The sequence below is a fragment of the Hipposideros armiger genome, unplaced genomic scaffold, assembly GCF_001890085.2.
Source record: "Hipposideros armiger isolate ML-2016 unplaced genomic scaffold, ASM189008v1 scaffold_108, whole genome shotgun sequence".
Classification (NCBI taxonomy): domain Eukaryota; kingdom Metazoa; phylum Chordata; class Mammalia; order Chiroptera; family Hipposideridae; genus Hipposideros; species Hipposideros armiger.
In genome coordinates, this window is record NW_017731458.1 from 844130 (window position 1) to 867301 (window position 23172).

General features: G+C 38.8%; 1 protein-coding gene across 1 annotated transcript in view; it reads left to right on the top strand.

The window, feature by feature from the left end:
- The window catches only part of MYO1D (myosin ID), a 299149-nt gene that overhangs the window by 76442 nt on the left and 199535 nt on the right, over nucleotides 1-23172 (top strand). Inside the window, exons 2-11 of the mRNA XM_019647087.1 lie at nucleotides 495-703; nucleotides 2650-2743; nucleotides 5013-5178; nucleotides 6428-6481; nucleotides 8145-8240; nucleotides 11891-12007; nucleotides 13701-13904; nucleotides 16983-17128; nucleotides 17208-17322; nucleotides 21899-22069. Coding sequence (XP_019502632.1) covers nucleotides 495-703; nucleotides 2650-2743; nucleotides 5013-5178; nucleotides 6428-6481; nucleotides 8145-8240; nucleotides 11891-12007; nucleotides 13701-13904; nucleotides 16983-17128; nucleotides 17208-17322; nucleotides 21899-22069 — 1372 coding nt within the window. The remainder of the gene's footprint in view (nucleotides 1-494; nucleotides 704-2649; nucleotides 2744-5012; nucleotides 5179-6427; nucleotides 6482-8144; nucleotides 8241-11890; nucleotides 12008-13700; nucleotides 13905-16982; nucleotides 17129-17207; nucleotides 17323-21898; nucleotides 22070-23172) is intronic.

Sequence of the window (23172 nt, forward strand, 5' to 3'; positions counted from 1 at the left end):
GAGCTGTTGTTCACCATCTTAGCTGTAGAGGGCGCAGCATCACTGGCCCTAATGTGGGATCTGAACCAGGGTCCTGCTGCTCAGAGCTGGAGTCCCAAGCCAGCTCTTAACCAACATGCCACTCGACCAGCCCTCAAAACCTGTTTTAACTACTATTTCTTTTCTTCCTAGAGCTCTGAAGTTATCGTCAACTTGGGTTTTTTTTCATCTTTTTACCTTTCTGTATTTTGGAAATAGGAAATCCCCAACCTCTAAAAAATTAAATTCTCTCTTCTTTCTTGGCTTTGAACCCCTACTGGCCCTTTCTATAGCAGCAGCATCTCAGCACAGCCTCAAACATGGCCTCTAAAAGTAAACTCAGAACCAATGAAACGTCAGTTCAGAAATTGCTCCTGGGATATTTGCATTTTCTTGGAGATAAGAGACTCATAGGAAAGAAAGCGCATTTCTGTATAGCCACAGCCACGTCTTCCTTTTCTTTTGCTTCTGGACAGATTTGAAAAGGGGCGCATCTACACGTTCATCGGAGAAGTCGTCGTGTCTGTGAATCCTTACAAGTCGCTGAACATCTATGGTAGAGAGACCATTGAGCAGTACAAAGGACGCGAGCTGTACGAGAGACCACCTCATCTTTTTGCGATTGCCGATGCTGCTTACAAGGCTATGAAGAGGCGATCAAAAGACACTTGTATTGTGATATCAGGTATTTAGAGGGGGGAGTCCCCTATACTTCCAAGGTCAGATTGTGTATTTAATTTGTTAGCTATTTATTCCAGGATCCAAACGTTTGATGAGCTCTCCTTTGAAGTTAGAAACTTAAGCAATTTTTAGAAGGAAAAGAGTAATGAACATTACATCCCAAATTATATCATTTCTGACTGCCCTCTAGTCTTGGTTCGTTTACAAATACGTATTACTTTTGGATGGACTTCTGGTCAATTTTGTAGACTGAGCTGACATGAGAAAGTCTTCCTCCCATCTCAAGCACCTAAGAGTACTGGATAAAATGTAACAAAAATTATTTGAAATAATAACGGAAGGAAACCAAGAACATGAAATCCTGAGATCCCCAAAATGAAGACTGAACTCAAAGTCAGATTGGTGAATGGGAACTAGTGTTGAGGTCACATACTGGCATGGGGGCTGGAAACAGGCTCTCAGAGCTGAGGAGGCCCAACAAGGATGGAGACAGGCTCATGTGCCAGAGACGTGGAGCTGAATTCTCTGTGTAGAGCTGAGCTCTTCAAGGAATCTTGGGTAATGAAATGCAAACAGGAAAAATATCTGCCCACTGACCCAGGATGGCCTCTCCCAGACAGCGGAAATTTCTTTTGGTGCTATTACCTCACATTTGCATTCAGAGCTTTATACTTTGAAAAATGCTTTTAGGATCTTTATTCCATTCTGGTTATCAAAACAGCTCTGAATGGGCATGTAAAGCAGTTGTGTTCCTGCTTTATAGATGAGACTAGGAAGGGTCTGAAGAGTTACGTAACTTCATGTTGAAGTTAGAGAATTATATCCTAGGACTACAATTCATGAAAACAAATTACAAAAGCAAGAGTGCCTGATTGCAAAAGGAAAAACATGAAAATCAAACAATTTTATAAGTGCATAAATTAAAGGCAAAAAGTCCCTTCCCATTGAACACCCTGTTCCTCCCCAAATTGCAGCAGTAACAGCTGTAAACAATAGCCTTTATCCTTTTATATATTTTCTCTGCATGTGCAAATACATATAGTCACACATGCATATATAATTATTATAAGTATATAATTATATTGTAATTATTTACAACTGCTATTATGTAATTTGTTTTTCCATTTATAATGGACATCTTTTCGCTAGAGACCTACAGAAGCAGTGTATTCTCTAACAATTGTGTAGTATTCCACTGAACAGTTAATTTATTTACCCAATCCTCTACTGATAAGCATATTATTTTCAGATTTTTAGCTATGACAGTCTACAAAAATACTCTTAAGACTTTTGATGATTATTATTACATTAGTATTTTTATTATTTCCATACTATAAATTTTTACAAGTGGAATTTTGGGGTCAGAAGGCATAAACATTTAAAAATTGGGTAGCTAATTGATCTCTTCTCCCCTTATATCAGTAGTCATTTTCTGTGACACCATGTGTCGAACTTGGTACTTGTTTTTTTACCAAAATTGCTCTAACTTTCATTTTCTGAAAGAATTATTTTGTCCTTATTAAGATGAAAAGAAATTCTGCTATAGAAAATAAGGTTATATTAATATCTATTTAGCTGTGGCCACTGTTTTAATCACTAGCTTGTTTCTTTTCTGCCACACTTCAGAGCCACTGCCAAGTATGAAGACTTTAGTCTAAGGGATTAGTTTATCACATCTTATCTCTTGATATTGTTGACTAAGTAAATCTTGATTTGTAATCTATTTGTTATTCTACTTCTAATATCGTTTGGGTTTTTTTTCCACCATGGTCAGATCTGTTAGAACCAATCCCATATCAAGACAGGATGAAATAACTCAAAAAAGGCAAACAATGGACATAAGGGATTTTAAATAAACAACTGACATCACCATTTTAAATTACTCTATTAAAAATCAGCTTCCTCTTGCTTTAAGTTACAATGCTAAGCCTTGCACAATTTCTCCCCCAGGGGAGAGTGGAGCTGGTAAAACCGAAGCCAGCAAGTACATTATGCAGTACATTGCAGCCATCACCAACCCCAGCCAGAGAGCAGAGATTGAAAGGTAAGGGCGAGCTAATAATGGGGAGAAAATTCTGATTAGAGCTTTAGTTTCTATATAGAGTTGATGAGGCCTGAACTCTGATACGTATCGACCATTTATTGATGGTTAAATTACTTTGACTCTCTTATTGCATACCGTCTCTACTTTTATTCATATCACTCTATTTGTATATTTGTTTTTAGTAGAAAAAAGCTTACTACTATGGTAACCTTTACCTCAATAGAAAATGAAATAAAACTATTCTGAAACAACACAGCGTCCCCATTCTAGTTTAGAACTGCTGCCTTGAATGTTATCTGTGGTTAGCAAAGATGTTATCGTTTACATTGGTAGGTTTTATGGTTCAAACACTCACAGGTTCCTTCGCTTTCTATAGCACCCGCATCTTTTTCAAACTGTGTTCTGAGGCGCCCTGGGTTCCGTAAGGCGAAAGGGGCCCCTGGGGAGCAGATGCATGGCTTCCCATCATTATCACACCTAAAACTCCTGATATTAGAAGTTCTAAGTGTGACTCATTGTCTAAAAGGGTTTCAGCCACACCAGACCACTCGCAGCTCACAGCCAGATGAGTAATAAAGCTTGTGTGCTCTGTCTGGGGCCCAGTAGTTAACACAGTGTTTGGCACATACTATTTGCTTAATAAATGTGCAAGGAATGAATGGATAGGGTTTTCTTAAAAAAAGAAAAGAAAAGAAAGAGGGAGGGAGGGGGAGAGAGAGAGAGAGAAAAGAAAAGAAAAGAAAGAAAAAAAGAAATGCGGCTATAAAGCAACATGACTTGACTGTCTTATGTGGTGTGGACTTTTTGAAGAGAAATAAAGGGTTTTCCAGAGTTGCTACTTTGAACTCAGTGTTCATTTACTGAAGTAACACGCCATATACACATTTCAATCTTCAGACTAGAAAGAAAGGACGCTGGGTTGATGTGAGAGAATTTAGACTACACTACCCCACATGGCCTTCTTCTTTTCATCCTAGTTGGGCTGGGCGGTCAGGTATTTTTCTTAATTGTGGCACATCCCCACTTCTGATTTTGACTTTGCAATCTAATAAGACAAGGACAAGGATATGAGTAACTTCAAAAATTTCCTTGGGTGCTCAGGAGAGTAACTGAGAGCTAAATTAATTTTATTTCTAAACCCAGTTGGTATAGTGGAGTAAGGCATATGCCCATTAACCAGCTTCTCACAGGCATATCCTACCCTAGTTTTAAAGACCGCTTTCTTTATGTACTGTAAGCAGGCAGTTTCCCCCCACATTTTAAAAGTATACTTTCATTCAGGAGGAGATAAGGTTGTGGGGCCACTTACAATGGTAGTGGAAAGAACAGTGAATCGGCTACGTCAGGTTATATCAGTGGCCAGAGTTATTTCTGCAGGTATGCCTGTGTAAGAGGAATTTTGTCAGTGAAATAAAAACAAAGACATAAAGAGTAGGATGAAGTTAAAATGTATCCATTGGGAGAGACTCTATAGAAAGTCAGCAGTGGTAGAATAAAGAATGAATTAGGTAACTGGTACAAAGGAGATAGATTCCATGTAACGTCAAACAAAACAACAAGCAATTTCTAAACGAATAGAGACCACGTTCATGATGTATGACTAAGGGTAGCCAATTTCACAATGCTAGGCTTTACAAGCAAGTACGTTTAAAAATTGTATCATTTTCTGTATCACTCATTCTTTCTTTTCAGAACATACTTTTGAAGATTTTCCTTTATGTAAATAAGACATGCTCATTTAAAAGAAAAACTAAAAATTACAGCATTGTGTTGAAGGTGAAAGTTCCCTGAAATCCCACCTTCCCTGCCTTATCAACCTAGGTAACCATAGGGAAGTGTGCTGCTCCCTCCAGATGTTACAGCATTTTCTAACATATGTGCATGAGCACACACACACGCATGCATGCATGCGCACATGCGCACGCACATACACACACGCATGCATGCATGCGCACGCACATGCGCACGCACATACACACACACAAAGATCCTCCATACGTATTATTTTGCAACCTAATTTCTCACTCATTAATATATTCTGGACATCTTTCTATGTCAGTCCATATTATACTGGGAAAGAGAAATTTATTTTTATCCATCCCTATTGCTGGACCTTTAAGTTGTTTGTTGTTTGTGTTTGTTTGATATTGCAAATCTTGTGGTCAGTATCTTTGTATAAATATTTGCATATCTTTTCATGAAATCTAGTTTTCTTAAAGGCCCAGCCTTTGACACGTTTTCTAATGACTTTCCTTTATCTGCGTTCAAGAGTGAAGAACATGTTGCTTAAGTCCAACTGTGTCCTGGAAGCTTTTGGGAATGCCAAAACCAACCGTAATGACAACTCCAGCAGGTTTGGGAAATACATGGATATCAACTTTGATTTCAAGGGGGACCCTATTGGTGGACATATCAGTAACTACTTATTAGAGAAGGTAAAATGTGCTTAATTTCTGCGGGTGATGTTTTCAAGTGCTGAATGTTTTTTTATAAACTTAATTATGTTTATAGAATTCATTTAATTGCTTCAAAGGACTTTTAGTTCCATTCTCCCTCCCTTCCTCATTGTGTTCTTTTATTAACACAATATCAAGTTGAAAAAAGTTAGTGACTTAAGATTTAGGTGTGTGTGGGGGGGAGGAGGTAGGAATGGTATGTGAATACATGCCAACTTCTGGGTAAGGTTTAACCAAAAACCAACCTAAGACTAATCAGCTCTACCCTTTCTACACATCATCATCACCTCCCATATGTTTGTCTTTTTAAATGCATTACAGAGCTATCATACCCACCCTCTGAAATAACACTCGTTTCAAACAATCATGCCCATACAACTCTTCTTTAAGTTGACATAGAGTTGACATATAACATTGTGTAAGTTTAAGGTGTACAACATAGTGATATGACACTCCCATGTGTTTTTATTTAAATTAATTTCAAATCTCATTTTCTTCTAGTTTCCATTTGTTCGTAACATCCTTTATGACAGTATAAGGCGGTGTAATTTTTGGCTGCTGTTGTTAAATTGAAGTCAGGCTGTTAAAGGAATAATGTTTTCAATTAGGCAGTGAAAATAAAATGTCTTTATCAGTCAGTTAAAAAAGGACAGGCAATGCCAGGTATTATTTGTGTTTTTTTTCTAAAATGTTTCATGGCTTCACTTTATGTGCATATTCAAGCAAAAGGATCCCTGTGACTGAACATACATTTTCATAATAGCAGTCTCTTACTAGCAGTCTTTTGGGAGGCGTCTAAGGCAGGGGTCTCTATAGACTGATCTTGCTCCACTAACTTTATCACAGGATGTAAGTTTACGCATTGCCCTGGGAAATGCCAGCAGACCCTGGGGAACGGAATGCTGAGACTGTTCCTCCCTAAACGGTCCTTCCTATTCTCCCCACTTCCAATTTCTTTCTCCCTAAGAAATTCCATCTTTAGGGTAAAGGTTAAAAAAAATCAAAACCACTTTATTTTCGGAAAGTTTAGGGAACTCTTGTTTTAAGCAGTAAACACAGTTATCAAAAATTGCACAGAAAACTGCATAGAGGAGATCCCATAGTTTTCCTTGGGGTCTTTAGGACATTCAAATGCCCTGTTGATAACAGTATTCCCTGAGAAAGCGGCTTCTGTTTTGTTTTAGGGGTACATCCTCAGATTAACAATTTTAATGTGTTTTTTTCTTAGTCTCGAGTGATTGTGCAACAGCCAGGAGAAAGAAGCTTTCATTCTTTCTATCAGGTTAGTAATCTACTGTTATGCAGATAATTGATCGTTTGCTCAATTTGCAGGAAATGAATGTTTTTATGTGGAGGCTGTCCTGTCCCGGGCCTCCCTTGGCTCCATTGGTTCCCTGACACGTTACACACGTGTGCGCACAGGCACACACCCTTCAGAGATTTGACAAGCATGGCTGGTAGAAAGAGCTGGCAGGTGGTTAACCAACCAGGTGGTTACCTTGGTTGAGCATCACCTACCTTTCTTTGCAGTGTACAAAGCAGTTTTAATAACTTGTAAAAGCTCTTGAAATGGGAAATCCTGAATATGTTAAATTGATTTTGTTTGCCTTTGAAGTGAAGCTGTTGTTCCCTATTTGGGAGCTCCAAAGATGGGAACACAAGCTCAGTTTATCTTGCTTGTGGAGATTATAAAGCAATATGATTACTTAAACAAAAAAGAAAACTTGGATTTATGAATTCAAGGGAATTGTCTTCTTTATCCCATCAAAACTGTAATTGCTTAGAAAAAAATTTTTTGAATACCTAAAAGAGAATGCCTTTAGAGATGAAGACAAAATCTTTTAAAATAGCCCTCCTGTTGGCAAGTCTCTTTACTCAGAGAACAATTTTGATACATTATTATAATTTTTTAAAGCCCAATGAAATATAAGCCAATACTAACAAATAAAGTAGATGATCAGATTTTACAATACTGTCTTAGATTTTTATAAAATAAACCTATAAAGCTATAAGATTGAAATATCTCTGAAGTTCAGAGATGTAAACTATCTCTGAAGGTGACTGAATGGTGACAAGTTCAGTTTCTTCTAGGTAACTGCTTTAATAGACAGTACTCATTTGTAAGTATAAGTTCTGGTATGTTTTGTTTAAAAGATTAATTTTTAAAATATGAGAAATAATACTTTTAGGTAAAGCAAAGCATACAGTTTAATATAATTTAAACATAATATCTTCCAAACACATGTTCTATATGAAAGGGCTACCCTATATTGTATTTGTGTTTTTGTTGACAATTTGCCATGTTTTCCATAAATGATTTTTCTACCAAATATAAAAGAGTTCTGTTTATTTCAAGGACCCATAACTTTTTCCCAGTGTTTTTCCCTACTTGAATGAAAGTGTTAAAATTTGTCTTTGTCCAACAGTACAGCTGTCCAATTGTCCTCCTTTCCTGAGATGTAGAGATTGACGAGGAAAAGCTATTTTTTTCCCCACTGTAACTCAGCATATGACTGTCTGCTGATACCTCTTACTTCCGTGGCAATATTGATTTATTCTAAATTCTGAAACACAGCTCTATCCTGTCTGGGGAAGGCTGCTAAGCAAGTGACCAGCACAGAGCATAAGCTCCTGTTTTACAAACAACCACAGTCAAAACAAGAACCTTTAACCTTTTACGCCAGCTATGCTATGAAAACCCTAAGACTTTTTAAGCAGTTTTCTTTATGATTGTAAAACATTCTTCATGACTGATAACTATGGAAGCCATTGATCTTTAAGGTTAAAAAAACAAAAAGAAAACAAATTCTTCAAAACTAGAAACAGGAGAACCTAAGTGAATTAAGCCCAGAAAATGAATAAAAGCTAGCTTGCCGTTGTTAGACTCTCTCCGGTATACTTGGTTCAGTATGTATTTTGCCAACTTATTTGACATTATGTTTCAGCTGCTCCAGGGAGGTTCAGAACAGATGCTACGCTCTCTACATCTGCAGAAATCCCTCTCTTCCTACAACTACATACATGTAGGAGCTCAATTAAAGGTGAGAGTTTCCTCCTTGAGATTGCTCAGATATAGAATCAGACAGAGAATCAGAGGGGACATTAAATAATTATCTAGTCCAGCCTGCTTCCTTTGGGAACATGAATGACTCTTTTCTTCTATTATTAAAATCGTCAGGGGCAGAAATTCAATACATTATTGACTCAACAACTTTGTTTAATAACCCATTACTGTATTTTATCACCATCTGACAGGAAAGAAGTTTCTTGTGATCTTGTGTTTTCTTTTCATTTTTAATCCTCTTCCTTTTATTTTGACACTATAAAAACATTAACATGATGAGGAAATCCACCTCAAAAGAAGATACCATATGATTTGGCCAAAGGCAAGTTGTTAAGACAAAAGAAAATTGAGAAGCATTTTGGCTGAAATTACTATCAAAGTTCTCCCTTCACTATTTTTTGAAATAGTGATTTTGATGTATCCTAGAAATAGCTTTGTCACCTTTGGAGCATTTTTGTTCAGCTTTCAAATTTTTCCATTTTTTTCCTTCCCTTGCATGCCAGCCATTGCACACACCTATGCAGGTACTTTTTGTTCTTTTATTTCTAATTAGTTTTCTATGGGTCATTTTTCAGCTAATCCTAATAATATACTAGTTTGTTGATGATAGGTTATAAAACAATTACAGCATTGTCCTATTTTGTTGGGGGAAAGGTACTGTGTATAAATACATAAAATAAGATATAGAGGGAAAGAGACCAAGGTTTTCATTGTTTAATCTGGATAGATGAGATTATAGATATTTGTTTTCTGATTTTCCATAATTTAAATTTATTCTATAGTTAAAAATGCATTGTTGTTGTAGTTGGGGGGAAGGAGAATACAAGAAATTATAATAAAAGGAAAGGATCTAAGATGTGGCAGGTGTTCTTTTTATTTTATTTTTAAGTTCTTTTATTCATCTTAAGCCAATTATACCTGTGTTACTGGTTACCTATATTTTTATTGCCATGCATAGAAATAAATTATATTTAGGGTTTTACATTAATTTTCCACTGTTTGATATTTAAGTTGCATGATTTTTTTTTTTACTTTTACAAATCATCTAAGAGCAGGATGTTTGGCTGAAAATTAATTGAAAACAAACAAAACACTACAGGGCAACACTCCAGCCTTCTGAGAAGAGGCCAGAGGCACTAAAGATGTATAAAGGTTGTAAAATCAACACTTGAAAATCCCATGACTGGAAATATTCCTTTGTATCAAATGATCTAATTGACCAAATTACTTTTGGTCAGGTCATGTAGAGCCCCCATAGAAAGCAAGAATTAAATGAACACTTAGCCTTCTCTCTAAGCTAAATTTAGCTTTTGTTCCCTTTTTCATCGAAGTTTTCCATTCCTAGTCCTCCCTTTTTTTCCTTCCTCTCTAATAAAAACAAAGAAGTATGACACGATCATAGTCTAAACCTGAAATAAAGATCAACCCCAAGGAAACAAAAATACACTAAAGCTTACCATCCAGAGATAATTATTGATGACAGTTTGTGTGTATATATTTATAAATGGAGTCATATAATAAATCCCAATTAAATGAACCCCCTTTTATTATAATTATTAACATCTGCCTATGTCAACAAATATAAATTGATCCAGTGATTTTAATAACTATAAAGTATTGCACTCTAGGTATCATAGTTTTACTTAACTATCCTAAAGTATAGGAATCGTGTACAATTTAGATATTTTGGGTTGCAGGTAAGATAAGACTCAGTGAAAAGTCTCCAAAAACAATAAGGAACTTAATGATCTCACATAACAAGAAGCTCTGAAATGGAGCAATTCCAGAGCTGGTTAATTCAATGCCTTGACAATGTTGCTAGGGACCCAGATGTCATTTGTTTATTTGTTTCTGTAACTTACAACTCTGCCATCCTCCCCGGATTTGGCTTGTCTACTTCGGCTGATTTTCCTCATGGTACCAAAATGGCAGCAGCAGTTCCTGGAGACACAGACAGAGGCTGAATGCTCCTGCCTTATGTCCTTTTTTAAGCGAGGGAAACCTCAGGTCTTATGGACTAGAATGGCATCACATGCCCATGGCTGACTAATCACTTAGTAAGGGAAGTAAGATCACTGTGATTAGTTTAGATCAATGAAGATTTACCTCCTGAGGCTGGGAGAGACCAATCCCAAAGGACTCATGCACTTGGAGAGGAGTGAACAAATCGGGGTTCTATCAGTAAGAAAGAAATGGGGGGGTGGAGAATGGCGATTAGGTCAGCAGCCAACAATCCCCCATGGTAGGATATTTCAATTTTTTGGTCTAGTTTCTTTGCAATTTCAACACGGTTATAGCTTATAATGATAGCAATATCTGATAATTGGTTGAGTGCATTTTCTATGCTAAGTACTAAGAAGGTGCTTTATATAAGTTCTCATTCAATTCTCATAACAATCCTGTAAGGAATGTATTAGTATGCCCATTTTACCCATGAGGAAATTGAGACTCAGGAGGTTAAGTGTGTCTTGCCCAAGGTCAGAGAACTGGTAGGTGGAGGAGGTGCCTGGTTGTGTCCCGGACACTAGAGGAATGAGTGCTCGTCAGGCAGAGAGGAGTGCTTCCTGTGCCCTTCCTCACGGGTGAGAGAGTCACCAAGGAAAGGATCAGTCAGGCCCTCTGGACCTGCTGCTTTAGGGACACTTCTCAGCTAGGCAGTTAGCACTGCTGCAGTGTGAATTTCTGTTGACACACTTTTTATTTCCAGCCTGATGGCTACTGCTCCTCAAGACAGGTGATTATCTTTGAACCCTGTCTTAGTCCAGTCGGGCTGTTGCAACAAAAATACCATAAATTGGGAGGTTCATACACAACACACATTTATTTCTCACAGCTCTGGAGGCTGGGAAGCCCAAGACCAAGGCATCTGGGGAGAGCCCTCTTCCTGGCTTATAGATGTGCCTTCTCACTGTGTCCCCACAGGGCAGAAGGGTGAGGGATCCCTGGGGTTCCACCCCCATGACCTCATGATCTCACACAGGCTCACCTCCTAATATCATCACCTTGGGGTTAGGATTTCAACATATGAATTTGGGAGGGGAGGGGACACAAGCAATCTGTAGCAAACCCCCTGAATTGGTTAGAAGGTCTGATGTGCTGAATATTTGTGAAAAAGTGAAGTTATAGTCCCAGACTATTAGCTTGCTGAATGATTGAGGCAGGTCACTTTGCTTTGGGGGTTTGCTTTTCCTCACCTGTGAGATAAAAAGCCTGACCATACAAGAGAGGGAGTGTCGTTTCCAACCTAGACAAGACTAACTGTGGAACAAAAAGCCAGGCAAGTGTCTCAGAGACTCCTACAGTCAGAGTTTCCCTGTGTGATCTCACATCCCATACTGTTTCCTCCGTTCATCACTGGCAATCGGCTTTTCTGAGCCAGCTCATGACTTGCTTCCTCACCGAAGGTTCCAGAAAATATGTGGTGCTTACTTTGGGTGATGGCAGTGGGCACTGTGTGTGCTGAATGATGTTCCTGTCTTGGAAACAATTTTTATTTTCTCTGGATGCTCAGTGACTTACTACAAAAGCACCAAGACCTTGGCTAAACTTGAATTTAGTTTCGTAATTGTTGGACTGTCATGCTCCTATGAAATGTCTGTGACTTAATTTTTCCATTTTCTTTCCTAGTCGTCTATCAATGATGCTGCAGAATTCAAAATAGTAGCTGATGCCATGAAAGTGATTGGCTTCAAACCTGAGGAGATTCAGACAGTATATAAAATTTTGGCCACTATTCTTCACTTGGTGAGTACGGATGCCTGTGAGAATCTATTGCCTCCCTGTGGAGACAGGATGCTCTCTCAGAAGATTTTGGGGTTTTTTTCCCTATAGATTTTAAAAGTATTTTATATGTAGATAAAAATTCTCTCCAATTTTGAAGAAATTACTACATCAGTAGTTCTCTCCATCCTTTGATAATATTATGAGGCATTGTCCAAGCCATGATAGGTTTTAGTTCATTGTCTTACGGGTATGTCAGACCTAGAACTGGTTAATTTCAAGGATCAAAGAAGTCAGCAGTGATGTGACAACAGTCTAAGCTAAAATCTTCTAGACAGAATAAATTTCTAATAGCTTTTGAAATATTGGAATTGTAGGTTATTAGAACTGGAATTGTGATCATCTCATTTGACAAATTGGGAAGTGAGCCCGAAATGGGTGGCATGACTGTCTCAAAGGCACAGCTAGTTCATGGCAGGCAGCAGTGTAGACCAAGCTGACCAGCTCACAGTCCAGCTATTTCCCACCGCACCACACCAAACTCAGAAGAAGAAAAGAGCCATGGGTCAGCCTTCTTTCATTACTGTTTATATAATTGGAGATTTTAAACTATAATGAACACGTAACCTTACAATAAACATACAATAAACAGCATGAAGTCAAATCTGGAATAAAGATGACCTTTCCCTTTAATGTAGCAAGAGTTCATCAGAAATGCATAGGACCTATATAAAAATATTATGTAGCAATATAAGTGACATTTTAAATAAATGTTCCTGCCTGGGAAGACTTCAATTTTATAAATTGCCTCATTCTTTGAACTAGCTTATCAATATAGTATAGCAAGAGCCTTCAGAATCCAAACAGGAATTTTGTTCCAAAGTTGACATAATGATTCTAGAATTTACCTGAAACAATAAACATAGAGGAAGATCAAATACAATGTATTAAAGAAGAGTAGAGGGGTAAGGGAAAAGGAGGAGAGGAGACATAACTAATTCTACAAGATCTGAAATGATAGTAAAAGCTACAGTACCTTAAATCTTGTTGCAAAAGTCAGGCCCGATTAATCAACAGATTAGCTGATATGCTGGATACTTGGTAGATCGTTGGTAAGTACTTTTTGCTTATCAAGTGAGTGGAATGTAAATAGACTCAAAAACTTTGGGGAATTTAATATACAATACAGGTGCCACTTTAAATCAGGAGGAAAGGCTAAGCTATTCAACAAATGGTGTCGAAGCCACACTAACTAACCATCAGAAAATAAATAAAGTTAGATTCTTACTTTACACCACAGACAAATATAAATTCTAGGTGGATTAAAATCTTAAATATAAGAAAAACTATGTAAATATTAGAAGAAAATATTAAATATTCATAAAAGTCTTTGGAATCCAGGTGATGTTAAGTATGACACCAAAGAAAGAGTCATAAGCAAAAGAGTTATAGGTTTGACTACATAAAACTATAAAACTTCTACCCATCAAAAACATATACTGAAAATTAAAAGATAGATAGGTATCTCGGGAAGAGGGAAAAAAAATGGCTGAAGCACTCACTAGGTTTTTATATGTTGAGGTATGTAATGTGTTTAGGAAAACAGGTGCTTCAAAGTCACTTTGAATTAGATCTTAAATTGGCACTTATATCCCTGACATACTATTTCAGAATTTCACTGGAAATGATGTGTCTTGTTTTTCCGCTTTTGGAATAGGGAAATTTAAAATTTGTCGTGGACGGTGACACGCCTCTTATTGAAAATGGCAAGGTTGTATCCATCATAGCGGAACTGCTGTCCACCAAGGCGGATATGGTTGAGAAAGCCCTTCTTTACCGGACCGTGGCGACAGGACGCGACATCATTGACAAACAGCACACGGAACAAGAAGCCAGCTACGGCAGAGATGCCTTCGCCAAGGTGGGGTTTTAACGGGCCTTCCCTGGGCCTGGTGTTGATCTCAGTTGCAGTTCTGGTGAGCTTCTGTGAGGATGTGTTCAGATGTCCCCTGAAAGGAGGTTAAGGCTTTGAAAAACCGTAATGATAGCTTTTCGTCCGTCGCAGTCTCAGTCTCAGTAGCCCCCCTTACTCTGAGCTCACTGCCAGAGAACGTTCTGGGGAGAGCAAAGCTGACTGACCGGCAAGCTAACGCTTACTTCTCAGGGCCCCTCACGTGCAGGGGCTGCTCTCATGGCCCTCCATTTTGTTCCTTTCACGCGATGATGCTTCGTGCCAGTCCGCTTCAAGTCCACTGACGGAGGAGTTGTGATCCACTCTGTCCAATGTCTGTGTACCAGTGCGTGGGGATGGCTCCATAATTTATTAACCAGCATCCTCCTAAGTCAGCCTCCTTGCTTCCTTTTTTTGCCCCTCCAAACAATGCGGCAGATGGGCCCAGCGCATCTCTCTCGGCACACAAGCGCTTTCATGTCAGCCGGATGGACTCCCAGGAATGAGCCTGCCAAGTGAAAAGGCACACTGATTTTTAAACTTTAGATTTACTGACTTTATGGGTACATAGTAATATCTCATCATTAGTTTACTTTTCATTACTAGTGTGTTTGAGCATCTTGCCATATAAGATATTTACATCTGGTCTGAGAATTGCCTGGGTACATGTCCTTTGTTCGTATTTCTTTGGGGCTGTTATCTTTTTACTATCAATTTGTAAGAGCTAATAACTTGAACCCTTTGTCTATGTTCTGTGTGACAGATGTTTTATTTATTTATTTATTTTTATTTTTATTTTTATTGTTTTAACTGAGCCATCCTGCCACTTGTTGGCAGCTCAGTGGCAGCTCAGCTTGGGCCGGGGATCGAACCGCTATTGCTCAGAGCTCGCACTCTTGAGTGAGCTCTTAACCAACTGAGCCACTCGGCCAGCCCTATTTTTTTTAAGTCTTAACATTTTCTTCTTTTGGCTGGTTGATTAGGTTGCTGTTATCCCATATTTTGCTCTTGTAAATCTCAGGCTCGCTTTTTAGTCTTGGGTAGAATTTGAATTTATCTAAGTTCAGTAGAGAGTGGAGGATTTGACGGTAGGACAGTGATATCAGGTTCCGAATTTGTAAAATAATCGCTCTGGCCTCAGTGTGGAGAATCTTATCAAAGGGGGGGGGCAGGTAGGGCCAGAGTGGAAGCGCAGAGAGCAGTCAAGGGGCTATTTTAATAATCCAGGAGAGAGACGACGGCAGCTGGGACTGAGAAGGTAGCAGTGACAATGGGGAGGAGATGAGTTGAAACCAACTGTATTTGGAAGATACAATCCGCAGGACCTGCTTGTCTGGGAAATGATGGAATCAAGGACATTCCTTGGTAGGGTCTGGCTCCGACCTACCTGTCCTGCCTCATTTCATACCACATTCCAGCCGCCCTTCTTCACTCCAGCCCGTTAGCCTTCTCTCAGGCCTCCCAAGCTGTCTTCATCCCTTTCCCCTTCCAGCCACAGGGCCTCTGCACATGCTGTTTCTCCTGCTTCTTCTCCCCCCTCTCGTCCGGTTAATTACTCTTACTCATCCTGATCTGAGCCCGCTTTCTCAGGAAAGCCTTCCCTGGCCTCTCTCCACACTGAACAGGTTAAATTCTCCTCAGATCCCATGCACCTCACCTTCAGAGAAAGAGAGAGATTTTGCCTTCACCTTACTGCCTAAGCTCCTCAGAGTCTGAGACCATGTTTGTGTTGGCTTAGTACTGGATCTCCAACAAACTACACATAATAAGTACTTGGCAAATATTTGTGGAAAGAATAAATACATTCCTGAGTTTCTCTTGCCATTTATTCATGGTTAAAGTAGGATAGGAACAGTTTTGGGGGGTGGGAAGATCAAGAGTCCTGAGAGGACATACATCCGAGAGGACTGAGACACCTTAAAGTGTGGTCAGGTAGGCGGTCAGGCACCGGGACCTGGAGCTCAGAGGAGAGGTCTGCATGGGGGTAACACGTTTGGGAGCAGTGTTATGTTACTGCTGTTTAATATTGAGTGGTACAACTTAGGAGGTGTTAAAGAGCAGAGAGAAGAGGACTGCGAGGAATTCCAGCTTTCAGAGGTCAGGCAGAGGAGGGCCTACCGAAGTTCACCAAGAAGGAGCAGCCAGTGAAATGAAAAGAAAATTAAGGAAGTGTGGTGCCATGAATCCCAGAGAGGAGGAGATTTTAAGAAGAGAGTGGACACTCGGTTAAGGGATGCTGAGTATCTGAAGAAGATGCCCATCTAGTGGGTACAAGGCGGTGTCTCTATACAGGTGCTCGGGGTCCTTGAGGAACCATTTTTAGTGGAGTAGTGGGAGCTCATCAAAGACGAGTGGATTGAAGAGGAAAGGGGAGGTGAAGTGTGGAGACAGTGCGTGTGGATAAGTATCAGTAAAGCAAGTGGGTGGCTGGAGGGAGTCGTTCAAGGCTTTCTGAAGATGTGACGTTGGCAGAGCATGTTTGCACCAGGATGCGACTGTGTTAGTGCGTAGTGCCCACCTGTGACTTGGCGTGTGTATCCGTGTGCACTGGATGCGCCTTTGATTCTCAGGGAATTTCAAACTGTGGCCTTTGGCTCAGATCTTTATTTAGGATTACAAATCAATATTTATATTTCTCAAATTTATAGAGCTCTAGTGCAACATAGTTATTAACACATTGGTTTCCCACTCTTTAGAGTTGATAATATTAACAACAAAGCAGCTATTGTAAGTGACTTATATGAGGGAGTAGGCAAATTTTTGAGATAGCTGGGCACAGAAACAAACCTGGGCCAGAATGTTGTTGAAATACAATACGTGTAGTGACCAGTAATAATCTTAAAAATCCAAACTATGTACTTTAGTTTTGCATCTATGGTGTTGTGTTTTTTAACAGATCGTCTGCTTTTCTTATTGTTTTGCTTCGGGTAGTAACAGATATCCTAAACAATGGTAAGAAGGAGAATAGGAATTTGAAACTTTATCACAAATCCAAACAGATTACTCATTCCCAATGGGCAAGAATTTACGGTGTTGTTTTGCTCACAGGCTATATATGAGCGCCTTTTTTGTTGGATCGTGACTCGCATCAATGACATTATTGAGGTGAAGAACTATGACACCACAATCCACGGGAAAAACACTGTCATCGGTGTCTTGGATATCTATGGCTTTGAAATCTTTGACAACAACAGGTAAAACAGGATACGCTGCTTTAGACACGATTGTTTGCTTTTTGTTTGTTTCAACCTAATTTCCTGCTTTTTCTTGCAGCTTTGAGCAATTCTGCATCAATTACTGCAACGAGAAATTGCAGCAGCTCTTTATTCAGCTGGTTCTGAAGCAAGAACAAGAGGAATACCAGCGGGAAGGGATCCCCTGGAAACATGTGAGTGGACGTCTGTGGAAAATGTCTTCCTGCGTTTCACCGATTATTGATAATGTCAAATCTTATCATTTGAGGTACAGCAATACCTTGGTTGGCGAGCATAATTTGTTCCGGAAACACACTACTCATACTGCAAGCCATTGCTTGTTTACCAAGTTAAAATGTATTAGAAATGTTTGCTCGTCTTGTGGAACACTCGTAAACCAAGTTACTCGCAATCCAAGGTTTTACTGTATTTAAAAAAATCTTTCTGGTTACGTGAAACACCAAAACTTTAGCTTTCCTTTTTTGGGGTATGTAAATACAATTCATTTTCAGTGTTGCTACGTGGGATTTCTCTAATTTGATAGACTCCCTTGTTGGTGCCCAGAAAATGCTGAGTTATTATAATCAGTAAACTTCACATTTTCAATTTATGGCTGGTGCCACATGGGTTTTCTGGTTCCCATCTGTTAAGAGTTTAGTAGTCAAATATATGGTGACAGGGGGGAGGCTAGGCTTTAGGTGGTGAGCACACAGTGCAATAAATATATAGATGATGCCTTACAGAATTGTATACTTGAAACTTATACAATCTTACTAACAAATATCACCCCAATAAATTTAATTTTTAAAAAAAAGAGTTTAGCACATTTATGTTACTCAGAGCAGCAACTTTTGCCTTACATCGGCTGAACTTTGCTTCCAAGTTTAGTTTCTTCCCCTTCCTCCTTTTCTTCCTTTTCCTCCTCATTCTTTTGTTTTTTGTTGGTTTTTTTCCCCTTCTCTGCTTTTTAAACTACATGGCATTTTACCGTCTTTAGTTAATGGGATTCCTGTTCTCTGAAATCCTTGCATGAAAATACTGTATTCACTTTTATTTCCATTTACCTTCCTGTGTCATACTTTAGTTGTCACCTTTCTTCTCATGGCTGTTTGTGACCTTTAATATTTGTCACGGTCACACTAGTCTGGTGATATATGGTCAGGAAGTATCACTGGCCCGGGGTCCAAACTGGGCCAAATTGTCAAAAGCGTGACAATTACACCTCCTGCTCGTGATAGAAATGAGACCTCGTAATTTTTCTTACAAATTTGTATTTCAAAACAATCTTGAGAAAAGACATGAAAAATGCAAAACCTTCTGCGTTCCCATACATTTCTGTGTTTATAAAACTGTGTGTCTCCTCTTGCCAAATAGCATAGACAATAAAAATTAAGTCAGTATTTGTTTTTTTTGATATTCAGCGTAATAGCAGTGAAAAAGCCATTTGGAAGGCTGAATTTAAATTACTCTATACTCCTTCTCATGTTCATACTTTCTGTCTCCTCTCGTTCAGAAAAAGGAGGCGATGGTAGAATTACTAGCTTTCCTGCCTCAAGTGCATTTTCCTTTTCATCGCGTGTTAATTAGTATACCATAAAAAAGTTTTGTTCACGTATAGTCATATAAAACCAAAATGTGCTATTGCTTTATAATAAGATTACCTATAATACAATTTTGATTTAAGGAGTGACCTCTTATAGCACATTTGAGATGTAATTCAATTCAATTAAGTGTATATGTAGCTTTCTTAGAATGAACATGTCATGTAATCTAATACACAATTATAATTGAGGCTTAGATTTTTTTTATCGCAAACTCAATCATAAAACTTGTTATTCAGATGCAATTCAGAGATACTGATCAAAAATATCCTTTAACAATCAGAGTATCAAATTCCACTGACACAGTTGATAAAAGGGAGAAGTCAAAAATTACAGTAGGCTATTCCAAACATCTGGAAAAAAGGGACAAAAGCCCTAAACTGCAAAAATTCTTAGCAAAATAAACCAAGAAATATGTGTCCCTACAGGGAACAGAGGCTAACTCCACGGTAACAGTAACTGACCATATGCCAGCTCCCCCAGATAAGAATAGCTATTCTGGGCAAATATTTCCTTTAAAAACCCCAGACTTGTGAACATAGTGATTAATTCTTTTTTTGTGTGTGGAAAATTTCAAACATACATGAGAGTAGAGATCAGAATGTATAAGCTCTACGTACCCATCACCCAGCTTTAACAGACGTCATTGGACTACCAGTCGTGTCTGTCATCTGTACCCACCAACCCACCCCTAGATTGTTTTGAAGCAAATCTCAGACTATAATGTGATAATAATGTGATTTGTTTTGTCTGTAAAAATTTCAGTATGTTTCTCTAAAAGATAAATACTTTTACAAAACCCATAACTACCATACCATTATCACACCTAAAAAATTAACAGTAATTCCTTAATGTCATCAAATACCCAGTCAGTGTTCCCATGTCACATTTCCTCCGTTGTCTTATAGTTTTTTGTTTTGTCTTTACAGTCTGTTGGAATTTGGATACAAATAAGGTTCCTACATTTGATTGTTGATAGGTCTCACAAATTTATAGATCTTCTCCCTCTCTCTTTCTGTCTCTTTTTCCTTAATTATCTTTTGATGAAGACAGCAAGTCATTTGTCCCGTAGAGTATTCCACAGTCTGGATTTTGCGAGTTGGATTCCCAAGATATCACCTGCTGTGTTTCTCTGTCTTTTATATTTCCTTGGTTGTTAGATCTAGACTCTCCACTGGTTTCAGGAGCAGTGGTTTCCCACCAGTCTAGTTCATAGGTGGTGTGTGAACTTTCATCAGGAGGCTCATATGTCTGGTTGTCTAATTGATTCAGTTTTAAAAGCTTCTGGTGATTGGTTAGCTGTTGAGAACTTGACTCTCAGGCACAAAGCTGCATGATTTGGAGAGGGAATGGGATGCCCAGAGCCCTGTACCCCTAAACCACCCCATCACATCTCTCCATGCCCCCTGTGTCCCCTGAGGAACCACCTGGGGATGCCAGGTTGCCAGAAGAAACTGGTTGGAAACCACTACTTGAAGCAATATTTGAATCAACATTAAACTTCAAAACTAAAAGTTAGTTACTAGACTCTTCAGCAAAGATTAATCACTTTTTGTTTATATAATTGGAATTTTAGGGAACTTACTTCTTTTGTTCCTAGGACAAAAGACTTAGTCTTCTAATTCCAAAGTCTAAGATTTCAGCTATTAATTAGTACAGAGTTCCTGCTGCTTTTTTGTGTGTTTTATTTTTAGTATTTTTAAGGGTATATTTCCAAAGATGGAAATAACTTTTCTCCCTAATTAGAAATGTAATAAATACCCACAATAAAAGTAAATATTGGGTTGTTGGAAAAGTCATGACGCATTTTTGCAACGAAAAACAGGAAAAATACATTATGACTTTTCCAACAACACCATGTTTATACTAGGGCTTCTCCATCTTTGTACTACTGACATTTTGGACCAGGTAGATCTTTGTTTTGAGCATGTCCTGGGCATTGTAGGATGTTTTGCAGCATCCCTGGCCTCTTCCCACTGGATGCCACTAAGACTCCCTTAGTCACAAACATCAGAAGTGTCCTCATTCAGGGATGTAGAACAGGGGAAAAAAAAGAAAAAAAGAAATGTCCTCAGACATTGCCAAATGTCCCCTGGGGGACAAAGTCACCCTCTATTGAGAACCACCGATTTAGAGGAACCAGAAAAGTATAAAAAAGAAAGTAAAAGCCACCCAGTTTGAGACTTTCAGTTTATGGAATACAGAAGAAAACTTGGAGCTGAAAGCTTCAGACAAGTAAGTGGCATGAGTCCTCAATTTTACATAGCATGGCACATGAGACACTTTAATAGTCTGTTATGGATGCGTAGATCTTACAGAAGGTAATGGGTCCCCTTGCAGTTCAGGTACCTCCTAAGTAAGATGGGACATAGCAACACACAGATTAGAATGTACGATAATAAACTGCCTATTTCCAAGCGATGTACAGCCTGCCTGAGTCAGGCCCGTGCGTGCTTTCTGCAAATGGTGACGTGTGCCACAGGATATCAGAGTAAACAGGTGTAGAAGAGGATTTTTGTATAAACCTTGTGTATACTGAAGTTGCTAAAAAGCCGAAAGTTATTTATAACTTGATTCAGCTCACGGAAATAAATGAAAAGCTTATTCTTCTCTTTTATAGGTTCTCACATCTCAGAATTAAATTTTTATGGTATACCCTGCAAAACATCAAAACTCTGTCAGGCCCGTATGTGCTTTTTGACTTTGGGGAAACTGGAGATGTTCTTTTGGATTTTAGTCGAGGCCCACATAACTAAAAATGCAAGTTCTGCCTAATCCCTTAACTGGTACTATCTGGGTCTTGTGATTAATGAAGGGCAAGCAGATTGGGGGATGGAGAGTATGAAGGAGTAGAGTTAGGTACAGGATACGGAGTCCGGATTAAAACAAGGGTTAATGATGGCAGAAACATTATCTGCTTTATAATGTTTGCCTTGAACTATACTCATCTGAAAAAAAAGTATCTCATGTTATAAAGTCAACACAGAAATGGAAATGGAAACCTCTGACATAACGCATGCTCCTTTTCGTGTTAGACCGCCTGGGTGTTGTTGCCACGTTTTACATAAGGGTAGCTTTACTTGAACTCCCGATACAGATGGAGGCCTCGGGTGTTTTGCGGGCCGGGTCTCGGGCCCCTTGGGAATGGCTTCTTTGCTGTGTCGCACAGATCGATTACTTCAACAACCAGATCATCGTGGACCTTGTGGAGCAGCAGCACAAAGGCATCATTGCAATCCTGGATGACGCCTGCATGAACGTCGGCAAGGTCACCGATGAAATGTTCCTCGAAGCACTGAACAGTAAATTGGGCAAACATGGTCACTTTTCCAGCCGGAAGGTAATACATTTCCTGAGAACTCCCTCTCGTTTTGATCTGTACGAGTTTCCTTGTTGTTTGACAGAATCGAATGACTTTTAAATGTCGGGTTACAAGAATGTCCACTCAACTAAGAAAGAAAGGCCATAAACGTCCATGAAATGATTTATTTATTGCTGTGGCTAAATTGGGCCTCTCTGGTTTATGGGATGACGAGACTGATAAAAACCCTAATATCCAGGAGAGGGAGCTCCAGCCTACTCAATTTGCTAGAAACAGGAAAAGTGAACACGATTCTTTAAAAAGCATGATGTCATTTATAACCAATAGGTACAGAGCCCTCGTTCATGCGCTAGAATTTTGCTCCTGCATCTTGATAATTCTGGCATTGAAAATAGCTTTTGTCCTTGGCTTTTTATTGTAATCCTCCGTTATAAAAGGTAGCTGTGTCCTTTGCCATAGTTCCTCAGACTATATGATTTCTTAAAAACAGAAACTCTATGAATAACACTGTATGTCAACTATAATTATATATACATATAACCTCGGGAAAAAAAAAAAAAAAAAAAAAACAACAAAAAAAAAAAAAAAACAGAAACTCTAGCTGCGATTCTAGTTGTTACAAGGAAACTCATTCCTTAAATGCAGGGGGAGCCTTTTAACTCTCCATTTTTCACATTCTAAAAATGTTATCAACAGATCACGTTTCTGAACAGTTGGTGGCATCTGAGGCTATCGGACCTTGGTGCTGTGTCTTGCATACAGTATGCGATTAATATTTGTCCTGGGAGGGGCACACTGTCCTCCCTGAGTGTTCCCTGCAAATATAGGCTTGTCTGGCAGCCAGACGCTAAAGGGAAACCAGGCTCCATCGTCCTTCACTTCCATAAGGAAAGGGGCGAACAGTTCTGTTCCTCCGTAATTCCATATAAATCGATGAGGTGCTGCCGTTTTTTAGCATGACTAAATCTATTCTCTAACTTTGTCTCCTTTGAAATTATGTAATCCAAACTGAAAGCTTCCACAATTAACTAGATAAAGCACAAATCATCAAGATATAGATTACTGGCTGATACTTATTTTAGGACAGTTTATTTCTGAAATAGGCTCCTCTGTCTGTTAGT